Raw genomic sequence first — 25,436 nt, forward strand, 5'->3', positions numbered from 1 at the left:
GCTTCTTACAAGAATCGTTTCGCAATAATCTTGACGTACAAGCGTTTCTGTATCATGTAAACGCGACTGAAATGGTTAACGAGCACAGCATCTTCTAGACGGGTGTGCAGAAACCGCGATAAAACCACACTGAGCCTGACAGCAAAAGCAATTCGAAGCGATGGGGAACCAAACCGACACGGCGGTGGTCTTCCCTAGTCTGGTACACAGCGTGCAGACACACTTTAAAAATAATACCTTAAAACTGCTCAGTCTAATTACATTATAACATCTTGTACCCACGTTGAAGATGTGCACTGCTTTAGTTCAACTATTGAAAGTACTGCAGACTGATTTCACTCACAAGATGGTATGGATAGCTGCGTTAGCTAAAGCACTGAACAGTGATACATGCTTCAACCAACAGAAAAACTACTTACTGTTTTCGCTTGAAAAGAAAGAATGAATAATTCAGTCAATATTCGAAGCTACAACGCTATCGAATGTTTTCATTAGGTTGCTGTTACAGATTGCTTTCTCTTGAAAGAAATAAATGAGTGACAATCCAACCCACACAGAAAACTACAATCGACTGACTCGGCTATTTTCATTCGGGTGATCCCACGAACTGGTTTCATTCAAAATAATGAATTAGTAGTTCGACCTCCTGAACGACTGTTTTCATTTAGTTGCTCCCACAGATTGATTTCATTCAAAAGAACGAATAGTGATATCTGAGAAGGAACATAATTCCCAGCACCTGCTTCATAAAAAAAGGAAAAATTTTGGTCGACAGTGAAAGATAGGAGGTATATTTAATTTGTAGCTGGGACTATACTATCCCAGTCAAACATATGAAGTGGTTTGTGTGTTTATGATAGTTTCTTTGATTGTGTGCGCGCGCGCGCGCGCGCGTGTGTGTGTGTGTGTAAGAAAGGTCTTGACTCTTCATGTAGTGACATGGTAGAATATAGGAAATCAAATAAAATGTTTTGTTAATGTCTTAGATTGTATGTATGAAGAGAAAATTTTGTCAGAGAAAGAACTGAAAAATGCCCTTTGTTAAGATGGCAGACAGAACAGCAACCAACAATGGAGAGATAACAATATAGGTAAAGTGTGCGGGGAAGGTATTGAGTGCAATGGACAGTTTTCTTCCGCGAATTTCCGTTCCCCGCACTCCTTCCGCTGTCTTTTGAAGCCTGTAATTCACCGTTTTCAGCACCTTCCCAATTGTAAATAAACGAACTGGATGAATCATGACGGGTGTGAAGAGGGGGCAAAATAATGCAGTACGATTGTTTTGTTTGTGTCCAATTTCTCTTTTAAGAGGTGAAGAACACCTCCAAAGGAATTTGGCCAACTATGTTTACAGACAATTACTTCGAAACGATGATAGAAAAAAATGTTTGTATATAAATACCATTCTTGAAAACAGTATAACCAATTTTAACAATAATTTGAAATTTTTCAAAATACCATACCACCATTCATCAATTTTGAAAAATAAAATCCTTTGTTGCGACATCAATTAAAGAAGCTTTCAAGCAACATACACCTATGTGCCTTAAAGCTGGTTCCTGAAATACCATTTTTGAAAAATAAGCAGAACACAGTTTTGTGTTGGAGTATTTTCAACATACCCAATTAAAAGTGTCGGCCGGTGTGGCCGAGCGGTTCTAGGCGCTTCAGTCCGGAACCGCGCTGCTGCTACGGTCATAGGTTTTAATCCTGCGTCGGGCATGGATGTGTGTAATGTCCTTAGGTTAGTTAGGTTTAAGTAGTTCTAAGTCTAGGGGACTGATGACCTCAGATGTTAAGTCCCATAGTGTTTAGAACCATTTGAACCATTTTTGAACCCAATTAAAATGTCTTGGCATTAATTATGATTTTAATTATTTGTTTTACTTATATTTGTTTTATGTCTTAAATTGGTATTTTAGGTTTTACATTCATGGTTTTATGCTTGTTAGTTTACTATTTCACGTACGTCTATTTCGTTAACTGAAAACAAAAAGTTACTCATTATTATGATACTAAATCGTTACAGTAATTATAATCCGCAAAGAAATACTTAAAACATAGCGTTTTTTACACCATGCACATTAAATGAACGAATTTTTTTTTTCACATTACACCCACGACGGTGAACGATATAAAAGAAAATTCAACAGAATTTAAAACTGTCGTGGGTGATTCTCTAAATATCCGGATTGGTATCATATTTCATTATTTTCGAAAACCTTGGGCAAAGAGAATTGATTATGTAGTAGTGACTGCAGCTTCATTACATAGTTTCTCAAGTGGAGATTGGCAACATAACCATTCAACGGAACTAGATCTGATAATCTTCTCAGAAAGTTCTTCCAACATCGAGAGTGCCAACATATCCCAAGATTGTACCTGTGCCCCCGAGACCTTTGGCATCACCAGATGAACAAGTTCATTTTCCTCAGGTGCGATGTTCTAAACGGTCCTTTCCCACTGATCACCACAAGACTCCAACATCTTTGAAATATCTTTTGACCTTGTCAAACGTTTGTTTACGAGAGCCGCGCGGGATTAGCCGAACGGTCTTGGGCACTGCAGTCGTGGACTGTGCGGCTGGTCCCGGCGGAGGTTCGAGTCCTCCCTAGGGCATGGGTGTGTGTGTTTGTCCTTAGGATAATTTTCGTTAACTAGTGTCTAAGCTTAGGGACTGATGACCTTCGCAGTTAAGTCCCATAAGATTTCACACACATTTGATTATTTTGTTTACGAGATTTCGATGCTGTCACAAAGACATTTGGGGTTTCAAAAAGAGATTCTCGATTCCACGTCCAAAAACAGCGTTAGTTTCTTTTAAAAACGTGGAATGAGCAGTGGCAATTAGGAAAAGAAACCGTTTTAAGTGCTACACCAGAGGACAAGAAATTTGTTCATCTGGTGATCCCGAAGGGCTAGACGGCACAGGTACAGCCGTGGGAAATACAAGGCTTTCGATGTTGATAGAAATTTGTGAGGATATTTTCATCCAGACCTGTTGAATAGTTATGATATCAGCGTCCAATTGAGAAACAATATAATCAAGCTGCAGTCCGTAGCACATAATCATTTCTCTGCGCCAAGGCTTACGAAAGTACTGAAAAATGACGCAAATCAGGATATTTAGAGGATCACCAATGGCAGTTTTGAATCTTGTTGAATTTTGTTTTGTATTGTATTCTCTGCCATTTATATTACGTGAAAAATTTCTTTTATTTTATGTGCACGGTGTAAAAAACGCTATGTTTTAACCGTTTCTTTACGCATGATAATTACTGCAACGATTTTGTATCATAATAAAGAATAATTAATTGTTTTCAATTAACGAAATTGACGTATGTGAAATAGCAAACTAAGAAACAAAAAATATGAAAGTAAAATGTAGAAATAACAATTTAAAACACAAAAACAGATATAAGTAAAATAAATAATTGAATAATAATGAATGCCATGATATTTTAATTGGGTATGTTGAAAATACTCTGACAGCACACTGTGTACAGTTTATTTTCAAAAAATAGTTATTTCAGAAACCAGCTTTACGGCACATGTGTGTGTTGCTTGAAAGCTTCGTGACACAAATCAGGACATTTAGAATATCACCCATGAAATTCGAAATCTTGTTCAATTTTGTTTTACATTGTGTTCTACGTCACGTATATTATGCGAAGAAATTTCGTTCGATTTGTATGCATGGTGTAGAAAAAGTTATGTTTTAATCATTACCTTACAGATGATCATTATTGTAATGATTTCATATGCTAATACTGAGTAACTTATTATTTGAAATTAACAAAAAACACGTATGAGAAACGGCCAACTAAAAAACAAACAAACGAAAGAAGCATGAATGTAAAACTTAAAATTACAATAAATTTAAAGATTGTATGGCATTTTTTTTTTTGACAGGACACTCCACCCGGGATATTCGGCCGCCTGGTGAAAGTCTTGCGGGCCGGTGGTGATGAGGACAACACAGCACACAGTCCCCGAGCGGAGTAAATCTACAACCTAGCCGGCAATCGAACCCGTGCCCCCCTACACGGCTGTCAGCCACACTGACCACTCACCCACAATGAGTTATGAATGCTTAGATATTTTACTCGTATGTGTTGAAAATACTCCGACAGCACACTGTGTACAGGTAATTTTCCAAAATGCTATTTAAGAAACTAGCTACATTACACATGGATGAATGTAGTTTGAAAGCTTGTTTAATTTATGTTTTAACAAAAGATTTTATTTTCAGACTTAAGGAATGGTGATGGGATATTTTGCAAAAATTCAAATCGTTACAAATGTTTATTTTGCCTTTTCAAGAACGTTAATTACATATCAATTTTTGTTGGAAAAATATTTTTCTTGTGTGATATTTCGAAAATATTTCCTCTAAACCTAGTAAGCCAAATTACCGTTCGGGGTGTGTCTTACCCTTAAAAGTGAAATTGTGCACAAACAAAATATACGTATTATATGGTTTTATCCCCTCCACACACACACCAAGTTTAAATCGTTTACACTTGGGGACGTTCCCTTTTGAGTGCAATGGACTGTCGAAGCGTGCATGCGATCGCTCTGTTGTCACGTGTTTCGTGCGCCGATGTCCGTCGTCCGTCCAGCGGCAAGTTCGGGACATCGGCGCTCCTAAGAACCACACCTAGCTCCATAGGCAACGATATTACCATCCTTCCAACTGTTTTGCTTTTACAGCCTCCGCCTCATTTCTTTTTGAATGCACTTTATACATCTCACCAACGGCCTTGCTACAGTGGTAACACGGGTTGACGTCAGATCACCGAAGTTAAGCGCCGATGGGATTGAGCTAGCACTTGGATGGGGGGCCGCCCGGTCTGCCGACTTCTGTTGGCAAGCAGGCTGCACTCAACCCTTGTGAGGCCAATAGAGGAGCTACTTGACTGAGAAGTAGCGGCTCCGCTCACTGAATATGTCAACGGCTCGGACGTAGGTGTGCTGACCACACGCCGTTCCATATCTACGTCCAGTGATGCCTATCGGCTGAGGATGACACGGCGGTTGGATGATACCGTAGGTCCTTAGGAGGCCTGTTCGCACGGAGACTTTCAAAAATGGCTCTGAGCACTATGGGACTTAACATCTGTGGTCATCAGTCCCCTAGAACGTAGAATTACTTAAACCTAACTAACCTAAGGACATCACACACATCCATGCCCGAGGCAGGATTCGAACCTGCGACCGTAGCGGTCACGCAGTTCCAGACTGAAGCGCCTAGAACCGCACGGCCACACCGGCCGGCGCACGGAGAGTTTATACACCCCAGAAATCAATTACATTTTTTCTACGTTCATTTACCTCTGTACAAGTATTACGTCAATTCAGTGATTAATTACTGTGTATTACGGAAACTTCTTCTGCATTATTCCAGTACGAGAACCTGAACAGTTTTTAAAACATAAAACGAAACAAAAAAGCTACATTATTGTGTCTGATTGTGAGGTAAACACAAAACTGTTGAAACAAACACAAAGAGGAAAGAGAGGCGTCACGTTACAGTCGCATTTTCCGTGTGCTCTGGAAACCGAGGGCTGGCGATGAATGCGACCCAACCGGTGTGGCAATCCGCTTCAAACCCACGCCGACATTGGCCGGAGGGCAGGATGTGCTTCCGCTGAGCCATTGTATTTCGCGATGAAGCGCATTCCACGCTGCGGTTTGTGAAACGATTGAGGCGAACAGACAGCGTGTTTGCTCTGAATAGACACGAAGAGAGAATACATCTGTTGAAAGGTCAGTCAGAGGATTAGCGGGATGCAGATGCATTACATAGAAGAGAGCGTCATATAAACTGAATAACAGTAGGAGACTCTAGTTGTGCTATATGAGAACATATATAATACTGATACGCAAATTAGGAATAACATTAGTTAATAAATGAAAAGCACCATGTTAACATTTAACTTCTTTGGAGATAATACTCAGTAAATGCCTGAAGATGGCCTTGTAAGCCGAAAACCGGTTTACAATAAAAGTAATATTGTAAAACAAAAGCAAACTGGTGCTTTTCATTTATTATAATGTTGTTCTACCAAGAACCGACGGAAGATTCTGTTAATATAATAACATTAGTAATTTTTATACTAGCATAATCCTGGTTTAACTTACACAATATTCTAGAAGGAAATAAGAATGTATAATAAATTCCTCAACGAGACTAAAAAGGCAAATAAAATTCCGATATCAGAGATATTCGTTAAAGCGTACAGTTTAAACAATACATATATACTCATCCTAAGGTTACTTAGAGAACACACAAAAGTTACTAATAAAAAATTTACATAAATTACAAACTCCTCCCTCATTCTACAGTGTACAGTGAAAACATAGTGCATCATACTGTAAAATTTTATACCCAATATGACAACTTCCCATTTTCGTAAGGTCAACTTTCCGTTCACATGTAGACGGATACTCACTCAGTTTTCTTATTCAGACAGTAAAATGTGAAAAAATGCAAAATATTACACCACCCATGCCATCAGAACTTGATACCGACCAAGAAACCGAGTAAAGACAGAACATTTTGTACGAAACTCCTCACACCACAAACCATTGGAAGAATGTTAGTGCTCACAAGCAAAGAACCGTGAGTGCACGCTTCAAAAGGTTGGCATTACGATAAAACTACCGAGAAAATTACGCTATATTCCGGAGTATTGATTATAAAATCTTTGCATCCCAGTACCTCGATTATACTCATAGCTCACATACACTAAAGAGAAAAACCGTAGTTGTGTCACTTACCCACTTGACGTTGTGCCTGAAGAGTACGAAACGGAGATCGGTGGAACACTCGTAGCCCTTCACGTCCAACTGCCTCTGAAAATCAATTCACAGAGGCGATGGTAAATACAAAATATTTATTCACAAATTAACCAAGTACAGGGTGGGGCGAATAAAAGTGGCTCGGACAAATGGATACGATTGTACGTGAATGTATGCATATAACCACATCCCGCCTTCAGCTACCTGCTGACCAGGGCCCAAAAGTGCCAAAAGACGCATGGTGGTCACTTTCAACATCGGCTTTCATCAGGTTAGTAATGTATTTCCTTCCTTCTGCTGTGTTTCTTTGTAACCTGTAACTCTGATCATAGGATGAAGGCTTTCACGACCGGATGACATAGCTGCTGGTAAATCTTTCGGGATGTGAGAACGTGGTCTAAGAAACTCTTCTGTTCCTGACGTTTCGCTGGACATCCTCAGAGGCGCTCCTCCGCTGCTGAGGAGCGCCTCTGAGGATGTCCAGCGCAGTCCTGGACGAAACGTCAGAGGCTCTCCTCCGTTGCTGAGTCTTGCCGAATCGTCGCCAAGTCTCAATGGAGGAGCGCCTCTGAGGATGTCCAGCGAAGTCCTGGACGAAACGTCAGGAACAGAAGAGTTTCTTGGACCATCACCTCACATCCAGAAAGGTTTACCAGCAGCTATCCTGTAACTCTGTTCTCTGGGCCACTTTCATTTGCTCCACTCTGTATAAAGACATTACTAACTATTACACTGAAAATTTTGAAAATTGCAACAGCCAAAAAATGTGGCTCAGTAGCAGTTGTGGTGGTGTTTAGCCCGAAGACTGGTTTGGTGCAGCTTTCCACGCTAGTCTGTCCTGTGCAAACATCTTCATCTCTACGCAACTATACCCCATTGAACCTGCTTACTATATTCGTTCCTTGCTCTATCCCCGACGCTTTCCTTCGTTGCTAAATTGACGATGTCGTCATGTCTGACGATTATTCTGTCAGTAGAACCCTTCTATTCATCAAGCTGTGGCACGAATTTCGTTTTTCCCTGGTTCGATACAGTACTTACATATAGATATATTTTTACATATAGTACATAGTTTCTCGATCGTCATTCTTCATCATTCTTCTCTAGCACCACATTTCAAAAACTTGTAGTCTCGTCTTGTCTGAACCGTTTATCGTCTACATTTCACTTCCGTACAATGCTACACTCCACCCAAGTACCTTCAGAAACGACTTCGCAACAATTGAATTCATATCATATGTTAACAAATTCCTCTTTCTCAGAAATGCTTTGCCTGCTGTAGCCAGTATACATCTCACACCTTCTCTAATTTGGCTATCATCAGTTATTTTGCCTCCCAAACTCATCTATTACTTGTGGTGTCTCACTTTCTAATTTAATTTCTTCAGAATCAACTGATTTAATTCGACTACATTCCATTACCCTTGTCTTACTCTTGCTGATGTTACTCCTACAACATCTTGTCATGACAATACCCAAACCGTTCAGCTGCTCATCCAAGACCTTGCTGTCTCTGAAAGAATTACAGTACTGTCAGCAAACGCAAATGTTTTCTACTTCAATTCCCTTTTAACATTTATCCTTTATTTCTTTTACCGCTTGTTCAATGTACAGTTTGAATAATATCAGGGATAGGCTACAAGTGTCGTAACGGCCCCTTATCAGTTAGAGGGCCCGCACAACAGACAAACAAGATGGACTGCCGACCTCCCTTTAAGAGCTCAGATCTAAACATGGCCCGTTGTTATAAACAACAACAGACTTTCCGCATAAACACGGAACTATTTCGTGAAAAGCCATGTGACAGAGATCCACCAATCGGAACTAATGTGACTATGTGTAGCACTCCGCCGAATCGGCGTTACAAGCACGCCAGCAGAGTCTGACCAGCATTGTGTACCCCCAGGTAGGACAGCTCTGGCCAATACCTACGCCAGCTCTAGCACAGTAGGCACTCGCCGTAACATTCAGTAGAACGTTGTATCTTTGTAACTGGTAGTGTAGTACAGAATTTTGATTATTACTCGTGTTTTATTTTCATTGTCTTGTACTCTCATCTGGTTTTTGCCACCACAAGAGTTGTTGTGCTTCTTGTTGTTCTTGTGTTTGGAAATTAGAGGAGGCCAAGAAAGCGTTTTAGTTATAACAAAGGGTGTTCAAACTTGATTGTTAGTTCTTTCCTGCCAACCGCAGGGCACAACAACCCTGACTCACTTCTTTCCTGGTAAGTGCTTCCCGAAAATCTCCTTCTACTTTTATAACTGCATTTTGGTATCTGCCTGTACTGAAATCTTGCTACCTTCACAATTTCAAAAATTATGTGTTCCAATCACTATTGTCAAAAACTTTCTCTAAATGTAGAGGTGCTATGAACATAAGCTTGTCTATATGCTAAGAAAAGTCGTAGAGTCAGTGCGGCTTCTCGTGTTGCTACTTTTCTCCGGAACCCAGTTTTCCCATTCTCCTGTAAATAACTCGTATCGGGTTTTTGAAAGCAGTACTTATTGAACTGATAGTTCGGTAATATTCGCACCTGTTAACACCTGCCTTGTTGGAATTGGAATTATTACATTCTTCTAGAAGTCTGAGGTCATTTCGCCTGTTACATGTACCTCGCACACCAGGTGGAATAGTTCTGTCACAGATGGCTCTCCTAAGGATCTGTGTAATATTAGGGAATGTCGCCTACTCCAGGGGATTTTTTCGGTATTAGATCTTTCAGAGCACTGTCAGATTTTTCTCACAATATCCTATCTCCAGTTTCATCTTAACGAAGTTCCTGTTCCCTTTTCACAATATTCCAAGATGCTCAACCCTAGTGTATTTGCCTACCATCTTTCAGCTTTCCCTTCTCTCCTTCTTACTAGTTTGCCACGTATTCTCTTGATTGTCATACAGATTCCCCTCCTTTCTGCAAAGGCTTCTTTCATTTTCCAATAAGCAGCATCTACCTTTCCCCTAATTATGCAAATTTCTACTGCCTTGCATTTGCTTTCTATCTATTCCTGCTCAGCTATTTTATACTTTCTGTCAATCTCGTTTTTTAGGCGTCTGTATTCCCTGTCGCTCGCTTGATTGTTGTATTTTTACATTTACTCCTTTCGTCAATTAAATTCAGTATCTGATGTGCTGTCTAAAGTTTTCTGCTAGATTCTGTCTTTTTACCTATTTGATCCTCTGCTGCCTCCACTATTTCATCTTTGAAAGCTACCTGTTCGTCTTCTACATTATTCCTTTCTCTGGCTTCAGGCAATCCTTTTTTAGCGATCCCTCTGCAAGTCTTCTTTTGGTCTAGCCAGGTCGCATCTCCTTAATTTCATATCTTTTTGCCATTCTTTCAGTTTTAATTCGTCAAATGAATGGTCCAGAAGCGTATCAGTTCAGAGGCAGATTTCGGAGAGGTGGAGTATACGGAAACCCTCTTTTCCGGTACTTACGCCATGCTCAGATAAAGGAGAGACTTCATAGGAAACTTAAACTCGAAATAAGTGGCAGTATCTCTCACTGATGCGAAAAGACGCAATGCCGGTTGTTGTAGTAAAGGGCCGAACGCAGAGATGAGACGATTACGGTCCGCACAGGTTCGTCCACAGTGTTGTCTCGACAGTGGAGTACTGTAACGGGTGTGTGGACATGTCTGCGTCGACACGTCTCCGTCGTATGAAGCGAGCTGGACTAGTTAGTGCTATGCCATTGCGTCAGTTTCCATCATTCACAAACCAGAAACGTCGGGGATGACAACGCCACGTGACTGCTGTCGCTGGCGTATTGTCCTGTGTTTGGACGAATGTTAAAATAACCTGTCCTACAGTCATGTCTTAAGATGCCATTCCATTGTGGCCGCTGTGGCGACGAAAAACTTGGCAGAAGCCGGGCGCCTGACCAATGACACTTCAGTAATTTAACTGACTGCAAACCTTTCCAAAGGCGCGTCTGCAGGCGCGCGACGGCAGACACACCAGAGTAGCGTGTATAGTGAATAAACTACAGCTGTTTCGTGCGCCAGTCTATACAGCATGTGATCTCGATTACTATGTGTTGAGGTTAATCTCAACTGAAACCACTACAGCAGGTAAGGTGCAACACCTACTCCATTGCACTTCCGTCAGGCAACTCCACATGACATATTTCAAGTTTTCAAGTTTAAAATGGCTGGTCACACGTAACGAGGAACGTGCAAGTCCCGTTCGTACAGCTACGGTTACTGTTCCTTCCTTGATCATCACGCTTGCTGGAGATGTCACGTATTATTAAGCACCAGGAACAAGCAATTAATATATACGAGGGCTGTTCGGAAAGCAAGGTCAGATCAGCTGCGAAATGAAAACCACAGTGGAATTCAAAAAAAAAAAAAAAAAAAAATGTTATTCGTAACAGTTAGCCACATCTTCCAGCTACCTCTCTAAATAGTCGCCACTCCGACTTAGTCATCTGACGTGGCGTTGTACAAACTCTCCAGTCTCTGAAAGTAGCCGCTTGTGCTTTCCGCCAATTCTCTACGCTGGTCTGCCATTCGTTGTTAGTGCCAAAATGTTGTTTTTGTAGCCGGCGGTTCATGTAAGCAGAGATGAACAACGGAGGGAGCCAATTAAGGGGTCTATTGTGGGTGATCAAACATTTTTCATCGAAAACGCTGGAGGAGCGTCTTCATTGCCCCTGCAGAATGCGGCTGAAAATTGTCTTGAGGACAGAAACGCACGAAATTTGTGTTATGTGGGCTGCATAGCTTCAGGCGAAATCTCTCACCAGATCCACACACTTGGCGGAAGAAACTGTTGTTTCAGGAAATTCTACGTGATCACTTTGCCCTCTGAACTGAAAAGAGCGATGTGAAGCGATCGACAGGCAGACTGAAGACACTGCCCAGCACATCTGTGCAGAATTTCATCTGATTTTCAAAATGGTTTACATTTCGCGCCTAATCAGACTTTACCTTCCGAATACGCCTCGCAATTTTATTATTATCATCCAAAAAATGTGATTTGCATGGCCCATTTTAGTTTCTCAGATTACAGGCTGTAATTGTGAAGTATAAATAAATAAAAGAAAAAAATCACCTATTGAATATCTCCAGAATAGGATCGGGTGACAATCTGTTGGTGCAGCAACGAATTACGACGTTCTGTCGACTCGGATAGAGCCGGAATTTAAGGAGGTTCTCCAGTATAACGCCGAAGTCGTCTTTGAGTCAGTCCTACATCGTTTAGAGACTCTGACTGCAGCTCCTTTGGTCTGTGTCCTGTACTTAATTCACGAAGTTCAGTATGACTTAGAGTCTGATGATAATGATATGTTTGTTTAGTTCTTTAGCACCAGTCCAGAAATCTCTTTTGAGACAGCGACGGTCTGCTGTAGATCTTGGGACACGTCTTGTGTTTGCATATTATGACGTTTCTGGACACTGAAAATCGCGTCCGTAGGAATCAACATAGGTTCCGAAAACAGCGATCGTGGGCAACCCAGCTGGCTCTGTTCGCCCACGAAGCCCGGGATGCATTAACTACCGGCATCCACGTTGATATCGTGCTCCTTGACCTCCCTGTGACGTTCGCTGCAGTGTACCACCTCAAAATACGAGCGTACGGGAAATCAGGACAGTTGTGTGGCTGAATTGAAGAGTTACTCGCAAAAAGAACACAGCAAGTTTTTTCAAACAGAGAAAAATCTTCAGACGTAATAGTTTCTTCGGGTGTAATTCAAGCTAGTCTGTTTGGACCATTACGTTTCGCACTATATAAAATAATGTAGTGGATAGCGCTGGAAGTTCTGTGACGCTGTTCTCGGAAGATGCTGTTGTATCCAGCTGGAAAACTGTACCGAAATGCGGGAAGACATCCAGAGGATCTTGGTGCAGGGATCACCGACTGATGCTCTACGTAAGCAGATTTAATGTTTTTTGCATAGATATGCAGAACTATTCATTACTGTGCGATTACAGGAAGCATTACGGGCTTACTGGCAGCAGTTACGTCCTTAAAATACCTGGGAGTAGCCGTACGGAGCGATTTCAAGTGGGTCGACCACATAAAATTAAACGCACGTAAGGCATGTACCAGATTGAGATTCATTGGAAAACTTCTCAGGAAATGTAGTCCGTCAACAAATGAAATAGTTTACAAAACCTGCGATCATCCGGTACTTGAATGCTGCTGAGGTTCGCACCATATAGGATTGACAGAGGAAAGGGAGAAGACCCAAAGAAGAGGAGCGAGTTTCCTTACAGACTCATTTAATAAGCACGAATGCGTCACGGAGATACTCAGCCAACACCAGTGGGAGACGCTGCAAGAAGGTGTCCTGCGTCACTGTGTGGTTTACTGTTAAAGATCCAATAGCGTACTTTCCTGGAAGAGTCAGCCGTTACATTGCTTCCTCCTACGTATATCGTGAGAACAGACCATGAAAAAATTAGAGACATCTGATCTCACACGGAGGCTTACCAACTACCCTTCCTGCGAAATATTCGCTACTAAAACAGGAAAGCAAGTAAATGACAGTCGTACAAATAAACCCCTCCCCTCTCACACCGTAAGGTGACATGCGGAGTACAGATACACATGTAGAAAATAACAATTTCAAAGACAGTTAAATTATATAATTTTTTATGTTATCCGTTATTAAAATGGTTGTTGGAAACCTGGGAATGTAAAAAAATAAATAAAAAATAAAATAAAATAAAAACAGCAATACAGTTTGTATGAAATAAGGTAACATTTGATGATGCTAATCGAGATTCTTCTTTATTTATATGTTTGCCTCACAATGTGTTTCGGAAAATAATTGCTATTAAGACCTCTTTGTGACTGTATGTTTGTTTCTGTTTTAAAGTGTACGAAGTCTAGACCTCAACTGTGTGATTCTTCTGTGAGCTCCTACGTAAAATGATAACAGTAAATCCGTAGGTGAAAGTTACTTCCAAATTCGCACACTTATTGTTGGGTATCAACCAAGAATAATTACAAAATCGCCCCTCTCTAAATTACAGTAAAGTTACCACAAGCAGAACACAGCCGCTCATAAATCACAAACATCTCGCAGTAAACGAAAAACACAATCTGTAGGTAATGAGAATTACACCTTATGTTCAGAAATACCCGGACGACCCTATGTAATGGAGAACAGATCACTAGATAGAATGAGATTTTCGCTCTGCAGCGGAGTGTGCGCTGATATGAAACTTCCTGGCAGATTAAAACTGTGTGCTGGACCGAGACTCGAACTCGGGACCTTTGCCTTTCGCGCAAGTGCTCTACCAACTGAGCTACCCAAGCACGACTCAAGCCCCGTCCTCACAGCTTTACTTCTGCCAGTAGTAGATGTCACGAGGGTGGACCAGCTGGTATAAGAGGAGGCGGGGAAGAATGCGTGGTCAGTGGAAAAGAAGTATCAGCAAAATGTGTCGCTCAGCAGAGCTCATTAACTTCAAACGTGGGCTGGTCATTCGATGTCACCCTATAAACTGATCCATCCGGGGCATTTCAGTCCTAAAGATGCCCAAGTCGGCTGTTGGTGACGTGATTGTGAACTGGAAACCACAGATGAACCAAGATTAGCCAGACCTCATGTACTAACGGGCAGCGACCGTTGAGTATTGGAGAGCATGGGTGTAAAAATTCCATCTAGCACTATGATTGTGCGTAGGGAGTTAAAAAGAACGGGGTACAGTGATCGAGCAGCTCCTCATAAGCCATACACTTCCGTAGTGAGCGGTAAGCAACTTGAGGTGGTGTAAAGAGCGACGACACTGGACAGTGGATGATTGAAGATTAGTGATTTTGACTGATCAATCATACCATACTCAGCAGCAGTCCAGTGGAAGGGTTAGAATTCGGCGAGTGGCTTGAAGCCATTAGCTGCCGTCATATGTAATGCCAACAGTGAAGTACGTAGGAGGTGATTTTACGGTATGGAGGTGTTTTTCGTAGGATGGGGCGTGGCCACCCTACTGTGCTTAAGGAAACGCTAAATGCGGAGTGATATCAACAAATTTACAGCGTCGCACACTGCGTAGAGTAGGAATAGTTTGGGGATGACGATTGTTTGCATCGGCAAGACGATGCATGAAGTCACAAACCAGTATCTGTGAGGCAATGGTTTGTGGATAATAACAATTCTGAAATGGACTGACCTGCCCTGAGTCCCGACCTGAACGGAATGGAACACGTTTTGGGTGAGATAGAACATCGATTTCGGCCCAGACACCACCGCCCATCATCACTACCTTCTTCGGTTTCAGCTCTAGAGGAATAAAGCGCTGCTTTCCTCCAACAACATGCAGATACGTCATTGAAATTGTCCCCAATAGAGTTCAGGCCGTCATAAAGGCGATGTGTGGACACACCCGGCACTAATGTCCATTAGTTTTAGATTGACGCATAAGTTCGTAGCCTTTTCGTTTCGCTGATTGGTATTCTGGTTGCTATAATTTTATTTGTGAATTGGCATTTTTTACTTGTAGTTCACTGTTGCTATTTGAGTTTACATATTGTTATTTTGTCATTTGTAGATTGTGAGTACAGCTGTGGATGCTAGAAAATGCCGTGCCAAATGGAGAAGTCGGAACATTTCCGACATATGCTTCTGTTTGAATTCAATAGAGGGGAGACAGTAGCGGAGGCAGCTAGAAATATTTGCATCTTGTATGGGAATAATGCCATTGGACAGAGCACGTCAAGAATATGGCTTTTTTATTTTATTTTAAGGGGGATTGCCATTAGCGACTCTCCACGTTCAGGAAGACCTTCAAGGTTTGATGAAGATCGTTCAAACACATCAACCCACAGTGATCCACGTCAGTGTAGCTACTCGAGAACTAGCAAATACGATGAACTGTGATCGCTCCACAATCGTGCGACATCTCCACGTAGTGGGGAAGATTCCAAAATAGGGTGTGTTGGCAGCGCACGCTCTAAGCCAAACCCATCAGCGGATGACCATATGCGCTCTCTGCTTACTCGTCATCAATTGGCTCGTAAACAACACCGACCATTTCTATCCTGTATCGTTACTGGTGACGAGAAGTTGTAGCTTTATGCTAACGTAAGTAAAACAAAGGAACGCCTGAGCCCAAACAAAGCCGCAACTTCCCGTACAAAGATCTGCGTGCATCCATAAAAGATAATGTTATGATGTGATGGAACAGGAACGGTTTGGAATACTACGAATTGCTTCCCCAAGGTGTAACTACCATTGCCGACATTTATTCTCAACAACTGAGACGTCTTGCAGTCGCAGTCCAAGAACAACTACCAGGAAGACAGCGTGAAGTGAAGCTATTCCACTGTAACACCTGCCCACATTCTGCTATACTGACAAAAATACTATACAGGAGTTGGGTTGGAAGTCATTCCGCAACCATCCTTATTCACCTGTTCTCGCATCCTCATATTTTCACCTTTTCGGCTGTCTATCGAACAACTTTTGGGGTATTTCGTTTCCGGATGAAAATGCGCCCCGAACGTGGTTCGGCGAGTTTTTCGCCTCAAATCGAAAAGTTCGAGTTTTTCGCCTCAAATCGAAAAGTTGCCCTAGCGTTGGCATACTGTAGTAAATAATTAAGGAGAATATATTATTGGTGACTGAAGTTAGCGTTAACTTATTGAAAAACTACGAACTTACGCACCAACCCAGTAGGTTTGATCAGAAAATGTAATTCCTGAAACACTTTGTATGGAAAATAAATGAATAAACAAATAGTGGCTGGCATAACGAAGAACACCGTCACGACACCGACACACAATCACATTAATGACAAGTTAAATGTCAATCCACCAACTATCTACACTACTGGCAATTAAAATTGCTACACCACGAAGATGACGTGCTACAGACGCGAAATTTAACCGACAGGAAGAGGATGCTGTGATATGCAAATGATTGGCTTTTCAGAGCATTCACACAAGGCTGGCGCCGGTGGCGACACCTACAACGTGCTGACATGAGGAAAGTTTCCAACCGATTTGTCACACACAAACAGCAGTTGACCGGTGTTGCCTGGTGAAAGGTTGTTGTGATGCCTCGTGTAAGGAGGAGAAATGCGTACCCTCACGTTTTCGAATTTGATGAAGGTCGGATTGTAGCCTATCGCGATTGCGGTTTATCGTATCGCGACACTGTTGCTCGCGTTGGTCGAGATACAATGACTATTAGCAGAATATGGAATCGGTGGGTTCAGGAGGGTAATACGGAACGCCGTGTTGGATCCCAACGGCCTCGTATCACTAGCAGTCGAGATGACGGGCAGGCTGTAACGGATCGTGCAGCCACGTCTCGATCCCTGAGTCAACAGATGGGGACGTTTGCAAGACAACAACCATCTGCACGAACAGTTCGACGACGTTAGCAGCAGCATGGACTATCAGCTCGGACACCATGGCTTCGTTTATCCTTGACACTGCACCACAGACAGGAGCGCCTGCGATGGTGTACTCAACGACGAACCTGAGTGCACGAATGGCAAAACATAATTTTTTCGGATGAATCCAGGTTCTGTTTACAGCATCATGATGGTTGCATCCGTGTTTGGCGACATCGCGGTGAACGCACATTGGAAACGTGTATTCGTCATCGCCATACTAGCGTATCACCCGGCGTGATGGTATGGGGTGCCATTGGTTACACGTCTCTGTCACCTCTTGTTCGCATTGACGGCGCTTTGAACAGTGGACGTTAAATTTCAGATGTGTTACGACACGTGGCTCTATCCTTTATTCGATCCCCGCGAAACCCTACATTTCAGCAGGATAATGCACGACCGCATGTTGCAGGTCCTGTACTCGCCTTTCTGGATACAGGAAATGTTCGACTGCTGCCCTGGTCAGCACATTCTCCAGATCTGTCACCAATTGAAAACGTCTGGTCAAAGGTGGCCGAGCAACTGGCTCGTCACAATACGCCAGTCAATACTCTTGATGAACTGTGGTATCGTGTTGAACCTGCATGGGCAGCTGTACCTGTACCAGCCATCCAAGGTCTGTTTGACTGAATGCCTAAGCGTATCAGGGCCGTTATTACGGCCAGAGGTGGTTGTTCTGGGTACTGATTTCTCAGGATCTATTCACCCAAATTGCGTGAAAATGTAATCACATACCAGTTCTAGTATAATATATTTGTCCAATGAATACCCGTTTATCATCTGCATTTCTTCTTGGTGTAGCAATTTTAATAGCCAGTAGTGTATTAAAAGAGCGCGACAAAGTGAAACATATGTGTAAATAACAGTACAGCAAGGGACGTGTGTGGATGATTAGAGAACTTAAAAAGGAAGTGGCAACCGCTCTGCAGGACCACTCTGCAAGACAATAAAATGGTCGGACGAGTCCTTGGTGTTGACAATTTTCGCAATGTTGGACTACACGGTGGAGTTATGTGAGATATGTGGGGCTCGTGTGGGTGGACGACAGAGAGGCGCCGGGTAGGTGCCACACACACTTTGCAGAATTCTGTAGCTGCTGCTGCTGCGCTGTTTGTCTGCGGCGCCTCAGGGCGACGCCCTGTGTTTGCATATGGAGCGTGTCTGAAAGGCAACGTCCCAGCTGTTTTATGCACCGAGCTGTACGCGGCCTTCTCACACTACCAGGGACGAATCTCATTAATGGATTCTGATGGTGATTCACCTGATGAATGTACCCTGCTTGTTCTCAAGTGAGAGGAGCTGAAACATTACTCGTAGGCTGTTATATCTAATATTACAGCTTCTATAATACACCGCCTGACGAAAAAAGTGAAGCGCCCAGAAACATAGCCGGATCTCTATGTACGTTCGTTCACACTATGTAATCAAAAGTATCCAGACACCCCCAGAAACATACGTTTTTTATGTCAGGTGCATTGTGCTGCCACCTACTGCCAGGTACTCCATATCAGTGGCCTCAATAGTCATTAGACATCGTGAGAGAGCAGAATGGGGCGCTCCGCGGTACTCACGGACTTCGAACGTGGTCAGGTGATTGGGTGTCACTGGTGTCATACATCTGTGCGCGAGATTTCCACACTCCTAAATATCCCTAGGTCCTTGTTTTCGATGTGATATTGAAGTGGATACGTCTAGGGATACGTACAGCACAAAAGCGTACAGGCCTACCTCGTCTGTTGACTAACAGACAGCCGACAGTTGTAGAGGGTTGTGATGTGTAACTTGCAGAAATCTAACCAGACCATCACACAGGATTTCTAAACTGCGTCAGGATCCACTGCAAACACTATGACAGTTAGGCGGGAGGTGATAAAACTTAGATTTCATGATAGAGCGGCTGCTCATAACCCACACATCACGCCGGTAAATGCCAAACGACACCTCCCTTGGTGTAAGGTGCGTAAACATTGGACGACTGAACAGTGGAAAAACGTTCTGTGGAGTGACGAATCACGGTACAGAATGTGGCGATCCGATAGCAGGGTGTGGGTATAGCGAACGCCCGGTGAACGTCATCTGCCAGCGTGTGTAGTATCAACTGTAAAATTCGGAAGCGGGGGTCGTGTTTTTAATGGAGGCTAGCACCCCTTGTTGTTTTGCGTGGCACTATCACAGCCAGGCCTACATTGATGTTTTAACACCTTCTTGTTCCCCACTGTTGAAAAGCAATTTGGGGATGATGATTGCATCTTTCAACACGAGGAGCGCATGTTCATAATAAACGGCCTGTGGCGGAGAGGTTACACTACAATAACATCCCTGTAATGGACTGGCCTGCATCCTACAGAACACCTTTGGGATGTTTTGGAATGCCGGCTTCGTGCCAGGCCTCATCGACCGACATCGATACCTCTCCTGAGTGCAGTATTCCGTGAAGTATGGGCTGCTACCTGATTGAACGTGTGCTTCAGAGATTGGAAGTTGTCATCAAGGCTACGGGTTGACCATCACCATACTGAATTCCAGCATTACCGATGGAGGGCTTCACGAGTTAGTGAGTCATTTTCAGCCAGGTGTCCGGATACTTTTGACCACATTGTGTATGTACGTACCATCGGCAGACATGTAAATGATTAAATGTTTCTCTGTGACTTGCAGTGCAACAACCAGAATGTATTACCATTATCGGTGTTTTGTACTTTTGCCAGGCCGAGGGCATACAATGTTGTGAACAGGGTCAAATGTTGAGCGATCACTGTGAAGGAAACAGAAATGTCGTGTATTCATGTGAGACAGCGTTTATTAGAACCCAGAGAGTTTGAAAGGGATCTCATTTTCGATCTGCAATTGACCGAATGACCGAATCATCAAACATCGTGTTTTGTGCGGATTTGGGAATCGACAGGGGCCCGATGTTGGGCAGCAGAGTAACGGGCGGGTACGAAAACTCGTCGCCAAGCCTCCGGTCGACCATGTCTACCACCACAAAGAATGAACATCGTATTGTGCACCAGGTGCACCACAACTTCTTGAGATCTGTGCCTGCCACCTGGGAAGCACTCCCAACAGCATTCATTGTCATTCCCCACCACTGATGGCTGAGCAGCAACAGCCGGACTATGGAGTTACAGTCCCTAACAATGGGTGCAGTTAACACCTTAACATGAACAGGTTCGTTTTGAGTGGTGTGACCAGGGAACAGTGATTGCTGATGAATGGCGTCGTACTGTGTGCAGTGACGAATCGCGGTTCTACAGTACCCCGGACAACCATCATAGCCCAGTACTCTCTGGACCAGGAAGATCTGTTCCTGATAGAACATGTGCGTGACCGGCTTGGACGTCAACTCCGTTCGAGTCCCATTGCACAAGGAATCAAGGACAAGTCACAACTCCTGTGCGCCAGCTTGCCACATGAAAGAATGCAACGACTTTGCGACACCTTTCTCAACCGAATCAGTGCATGCAAAGAAGCCAGAGGGGGTGCAACGTAATAGTGATGAGTGGGCTCATACCGCCAAGTCTTTTGATAATCTGAGTCGATTGTGTAATCATTTGAATAACACAACATACCCTGTCAGCCCGTAAAGTTTGAATTAGTTTTCTACTCCCATTGTGGGTCTTACACTTCTCTTTCATGACTCAGTGTACTTAGTTATAAAATTCTAAGCCATGACTATTGAATGAAGCTTGATTTCGTCAGGACATCTGGAATGGCAGATACCATAATATTGATCCACACACAGACAGTTTGCATGTATGTAGAACTAGGCGACATAGTCCCAATTTTGTTCATTCTGGTGGCGTTACTGGCTGGCATTTAACTCAAACCAGACCTACGGTTATTATCGAAAGGACGGTAGTATCGGCTATAAAGCGAAATTTGGGATTGGATTCTTGGAATGGAGGACCAGCATGTTACCCTACATAGCGTATCCCAAAGTAATGTCTTGCGACCTTTGCTGTTTCTGTGGTATTTAAAGATCTGCCTGGCAATAATAACACTAACCACAGACTCCTATGATGCACTCATCTGTAATGAAACACTCCCTGAAAAAAGCCACACAAATATTCAGTCAGATCGTACTAAGGTTTCAAAATAGTGAAAAGATTGGCAAATTGTTTTAAACGAGCAGCAACGTAAAATAGTGCACTTAACAAAACGACTACAGTGTCAATGAATCAAAATTGGAATCGGTCTGTACCGGAGTGTATCAATTTGTGAGGATATGAAATGGAATGATCACATAGACTCGGACGTTGGTAAAGCAGGCAGCTGACATAATCTCGGTGATAGGAAACTAGGAAAATGCAGTGAGTCTAGAAAAGAAACTGCCTGTAGAACACTCGTGCGACACATCATGGAATATTGCTCAAGCGTGTGGGTCCTGTACCAAAGAACTCCAACACGGGATTTTGAGCGTTTGCAAAAAAGGGCAGCATTAATCGTGGGAGAGTGTCGTGGAGCTGCTGAAAAACTCCAACTGTCAGAGCCTTCAAAATAGACGCAAACTGTAACGCAAAATTCTACTTACAAAGTACCATATACCAGCTTTTAGTGAATAATCTAGGAATATACTACAATCCCTTGCGTATCGCTCAGTCGGGGTAGCAAAGACTAGGATTAGACTAATTACTGCGCAGACAGAGGCGTTTGAGCAATTATTCTATTCGCGCTCAGTATGTTGAACAATATGGGAAGAAGGCTATTTGCAGATGACACGGTTGTCTACAAGAAAGTAGGAACATCAGAAGACTCGTACGTACTCCAGGAAGACCTGCAGAGGATTAATGAATGGTGCGACAGCTGGCAGCTTTCCCTAAACGTAGATAAATGTAATATAATGCGCATACATAGGGGCAGAAATCCATTCCAGTACGATTATGCCATAGGTGGTAAATCATTGGAAGCGGTAACGACCGTAAAATACTTAGGAGTTACTATCCGGAGCGATCTGTAGTGGAATGATCACATAAAACAAATAGTGGGAAAAGCAGGCGCCAGGTTGAGATTCATAGGAAGAATTCTAAGAAAATGTGACTCATCGACGAAAGAAGTAGCTTACAAAACGCTTGTTCGTCCGATTCTTGAGTATTGCTCATCAGTATGTGACCCTTACCAGGTTGGATTAATAGAAGAGATAGACATGATCCAGCGAAAAGCAGCGCGATTCGTCATGGGGACATTTAGTCAGCGCGAGAGCGTTACGGAGATGCTGAACAAGCTCCAGTGGCGGACACTTCAAGAAAGGCGTTACGCAATACGGAGAGGTTTATTATCGAAATTACGAGAGAGCACATTCCGGGAAGAGATGGGCAACATATTACTACCGCCCACATATATCTCGCGTAATGATCACAACGAAAAGATCCGAGAAATTAGAGCAAATACGGAGACTTACAAGCAGTCGTTCTTCCCACGCACAATTCGTGAATGGAACAGGGAAGGGGGGATCAGATAGTGGTACAATAAGTACCCTCCGCCACACACCGTAAGGTGGCTCGCGGAGTATAGATGTAGATGTAGATGTAGAAGCCTAATGAGTCATACAATGGGAAGTACCCTCAGCCATGCACTTTACACTAGCATGCAAACTGTAGACATAGATGTATATGCAGACTATCGCAGACAGAGATTCAGTGTTCGCAAATGTATTTGTAACTGATGGCACCTATCTCGTTTGAATACTTTTTTGTGAAACCCAGTTCTTAAGCATGGGAAACTGCGGTGCATTTCCTTCAGTTTATCCCTACTAGCGCACGGTTGCGTCGTCTGTCTTCAGTCTTGGCACCTCCCCCTTTTTCCTGACGATAGACGCAGACAGAATCCGACTCTCGCGTTTGTTTTTGCTTCGCCTTAGGATCTTCGCCTTTATGAGAAACTTGAAAGTCACCGTGGAGGAAATATTTCCTCCGTCAAATGTTACGTGAAGTAAGGTGCCGCTCCAAGCCCTCTTTTAAAAAGTCCTTTAACTGGTGAAATTTGCCTTCTGGATGTTGGCCGCTCTGCATTTCTTCAGGAACTGCACTTGACAGGAGTTAGTACTCGTGTTCTCCTCACTGCACGTTTTCTCCCAATACTCTGAGTGCGTGGATTCGTCTGCAGCACTCAATACTGTTTCTACACTGGTGCGCAAAAATTAAGGGCGAAAGTAAGTTTCGCATGATGCGTCACTGACATGTAACACAGCTCGATGAAACTTAGATCATACGGTACATAAAAAGAACTGCTACAACACAGTGCAGAAGGTAACTGAAAGAAAAACGCAGTTAAATGAATAGAAATGAGAGTCTTGTTGAAAGAAAAAGTTACAATGAAGTCACGGCGATTCATTGTGGTTCCCTGGACGTTAAGAATGGTCAGTCGTGTTTCTTAACAGTGTGTCTGATCACCAAGGATGGCACCGCATGCTGCTTCATCTGCGCTGTTCAAAGCGGTAGCGCGTTGTCATTCATAAAAATGATGTGAGGGCCGATGGCACCCCTGTAAAGACGCACGTGGGGTAGCAGTAGAGTGTCGCAATAAGGTTGACCGGTGAGTATACCGTTTCATTCATTTGGAGGACAGTACGCCCTGGCACCACTTCGCCTCCACGCGCCATAACACCTGGACCACCAAAATGATCGTGTTCGACAATTCTGGCCGTACCCTCTCATGGCGGAAGATGGAAACACGTATGCAGCAAGGACTACTGAGGTGGCATGCTGCAGCACGCGCACATACATCAACGACCACCAGCATTTGTCAATCGTGCTGGTTGAGAAATGGAAGGCCTTACCGGAAGAGCTCCTCATTAACCTTCTCGACAGTACGGCAGTACGTCCCAGAGCATTGCCGTTCGTAGTGGGTAAGTACCCTATTAAGGAAGGTGTCCCACCTCTCGTACTGTCCAACGGACCACAGGGGATAGCGGTGACATCAGCGTAATCACTGCCTTTTCTTGAAATTACACTTATAAGAAAAGGCATCTCAGTGCGCATTTCTTGGCTTCTGTAGTACACTGTGTTGTGCTATACTGCAGCAGTTCTTTCCGAGTACCAGAAAGTCTACATTTCATCGACCTGTGTCGCTTGTCAGCGACACATCATGCGGAAGTCACTTTCATCACTAAGTTTCGCACACCAGCGTATTTAGCGCTCCGGGTCTGTCTGATATGACTACGATTAAGTTATTCAAACACTGGAGAGCGCTTTGTACACTCCTGTTCGTATTTCCACGCTTAAAAATCATAATTTATTTGGTCTCTGTTTACATATATGCAGCGGTCATAAAGTCATTATACAGCTTCTTAGTTCCTCGTCCATATAACTAAGTGTTGTGACTTAGCAAGACAGCCAAGTCACAACGAGAGGTAGCCGAAAGGCACGCGTTAAGCTCACGCAGATTGGCGTGAGGTCTGGAACAAGGTAAAAGGAAATGAGAACTTAGAAAATGGACGCAGTTGCTGTAATACTTAACTTTAATCCACATTTGTAGAACATCGCTCTTGATGATACATGCTTCAAAATATTAATTATCAAAGCTATGGCGCCTTGCTAGGTCGTAGCCAATGACTTAGCTGAAGGATATGCTAACTATCGTCTCGGCAAATGAGAGCGTATTTGTCAGTGTGGCTTCGCTAGCAACGTCGGCTGTACAACTGGGGCGAGTGCCAGGACGTCTCTCTAGACCTGCCGTGTGGTGGCGCTCGGTCTGCAATTACTGACAGTGGCGACACGCGGGTCCGACGTATACTAATGGACCGCGGCCGATTTAAAGGCTACCACCTAGCAAGTGTGGTGTCTGGCGGTGACACCACACTAAGAGGAAATGATTTTATTAATTTTGACAAGACTGGATTTTCACATACCGAAACGATACACTGTTCCGAATCTTCAGATAAAGTTAAGATTTTACCTGAAAAAGGGACTGCAATTTCTTGGCTGGCTGCCTTAATAGACTGGTGTCGACCAAAGACGCGTTAATTGCGGACTAGGTTCGTAGTATTGTTCAACTACGCGGGCCCTGGCCAGCAATATTAATTAATATGATTTTAAATATATTATTTTCCTTCTATAAACATGCGAACTTAACGTCCAAGAACATTTCGTGAGGGTACCACTGTTCATTGTAGACTGTATATTTTTATCATTTATTTATTGTGCTACTGACCAGTTCCAACTACTATGTAATTATCAAACACATGTCCATTAACAGTTCGCATATACGCCTCGGTAGCTACGCGGTCAGTGCGGCGTATTGCTAGCTGAAGCGGCCCTGGTTCGATTCCCTCGAGGGT

The 25,436-nt window shown here is 43.2% G+C and overlaps 1 protein-coding gene across 3 annotated transcripts in view; it reads right to left on the reverse strand.

Moving 5' to 3' along the window:
• LOC126262714 (inactive dipeptidyl peptidase 10) overlaps positions 1–25,436 on the reverse strand; it is a 1,533,490-nt gene that overhangs the window by 377,081 nt on the left and 1,130,973 nt on the right. For all 3 annotated transcript variants that reach the window (XM_049959500.1, XM_049959499.1, XM_049959498.1), the window contains exon 6: positions 6,784–6,858. In XM_049959500.1, coding sequence (XP_049815457.1) covers positions 6,784–6,858 — 75 coding nt within the window. The remainder of the gene's footprint in view (positions 1–6,783; positions 6,859–25,436) is intronic.

Source organism: Schistocerca nitens, chromosome 6 (genome assembly GCF_023898315.1).
Source record: "Schistocerca nitens isolate TAMUIC-IGC-003100 chromosome 6, iqSchNite1.1, whole genome shotgun sequence".
NCBI lineage: Eukaryota > Metazoa > Arthropoda > Insecta > Orthoptera > Acrididae > Schistocerca > Schistocerca nitens.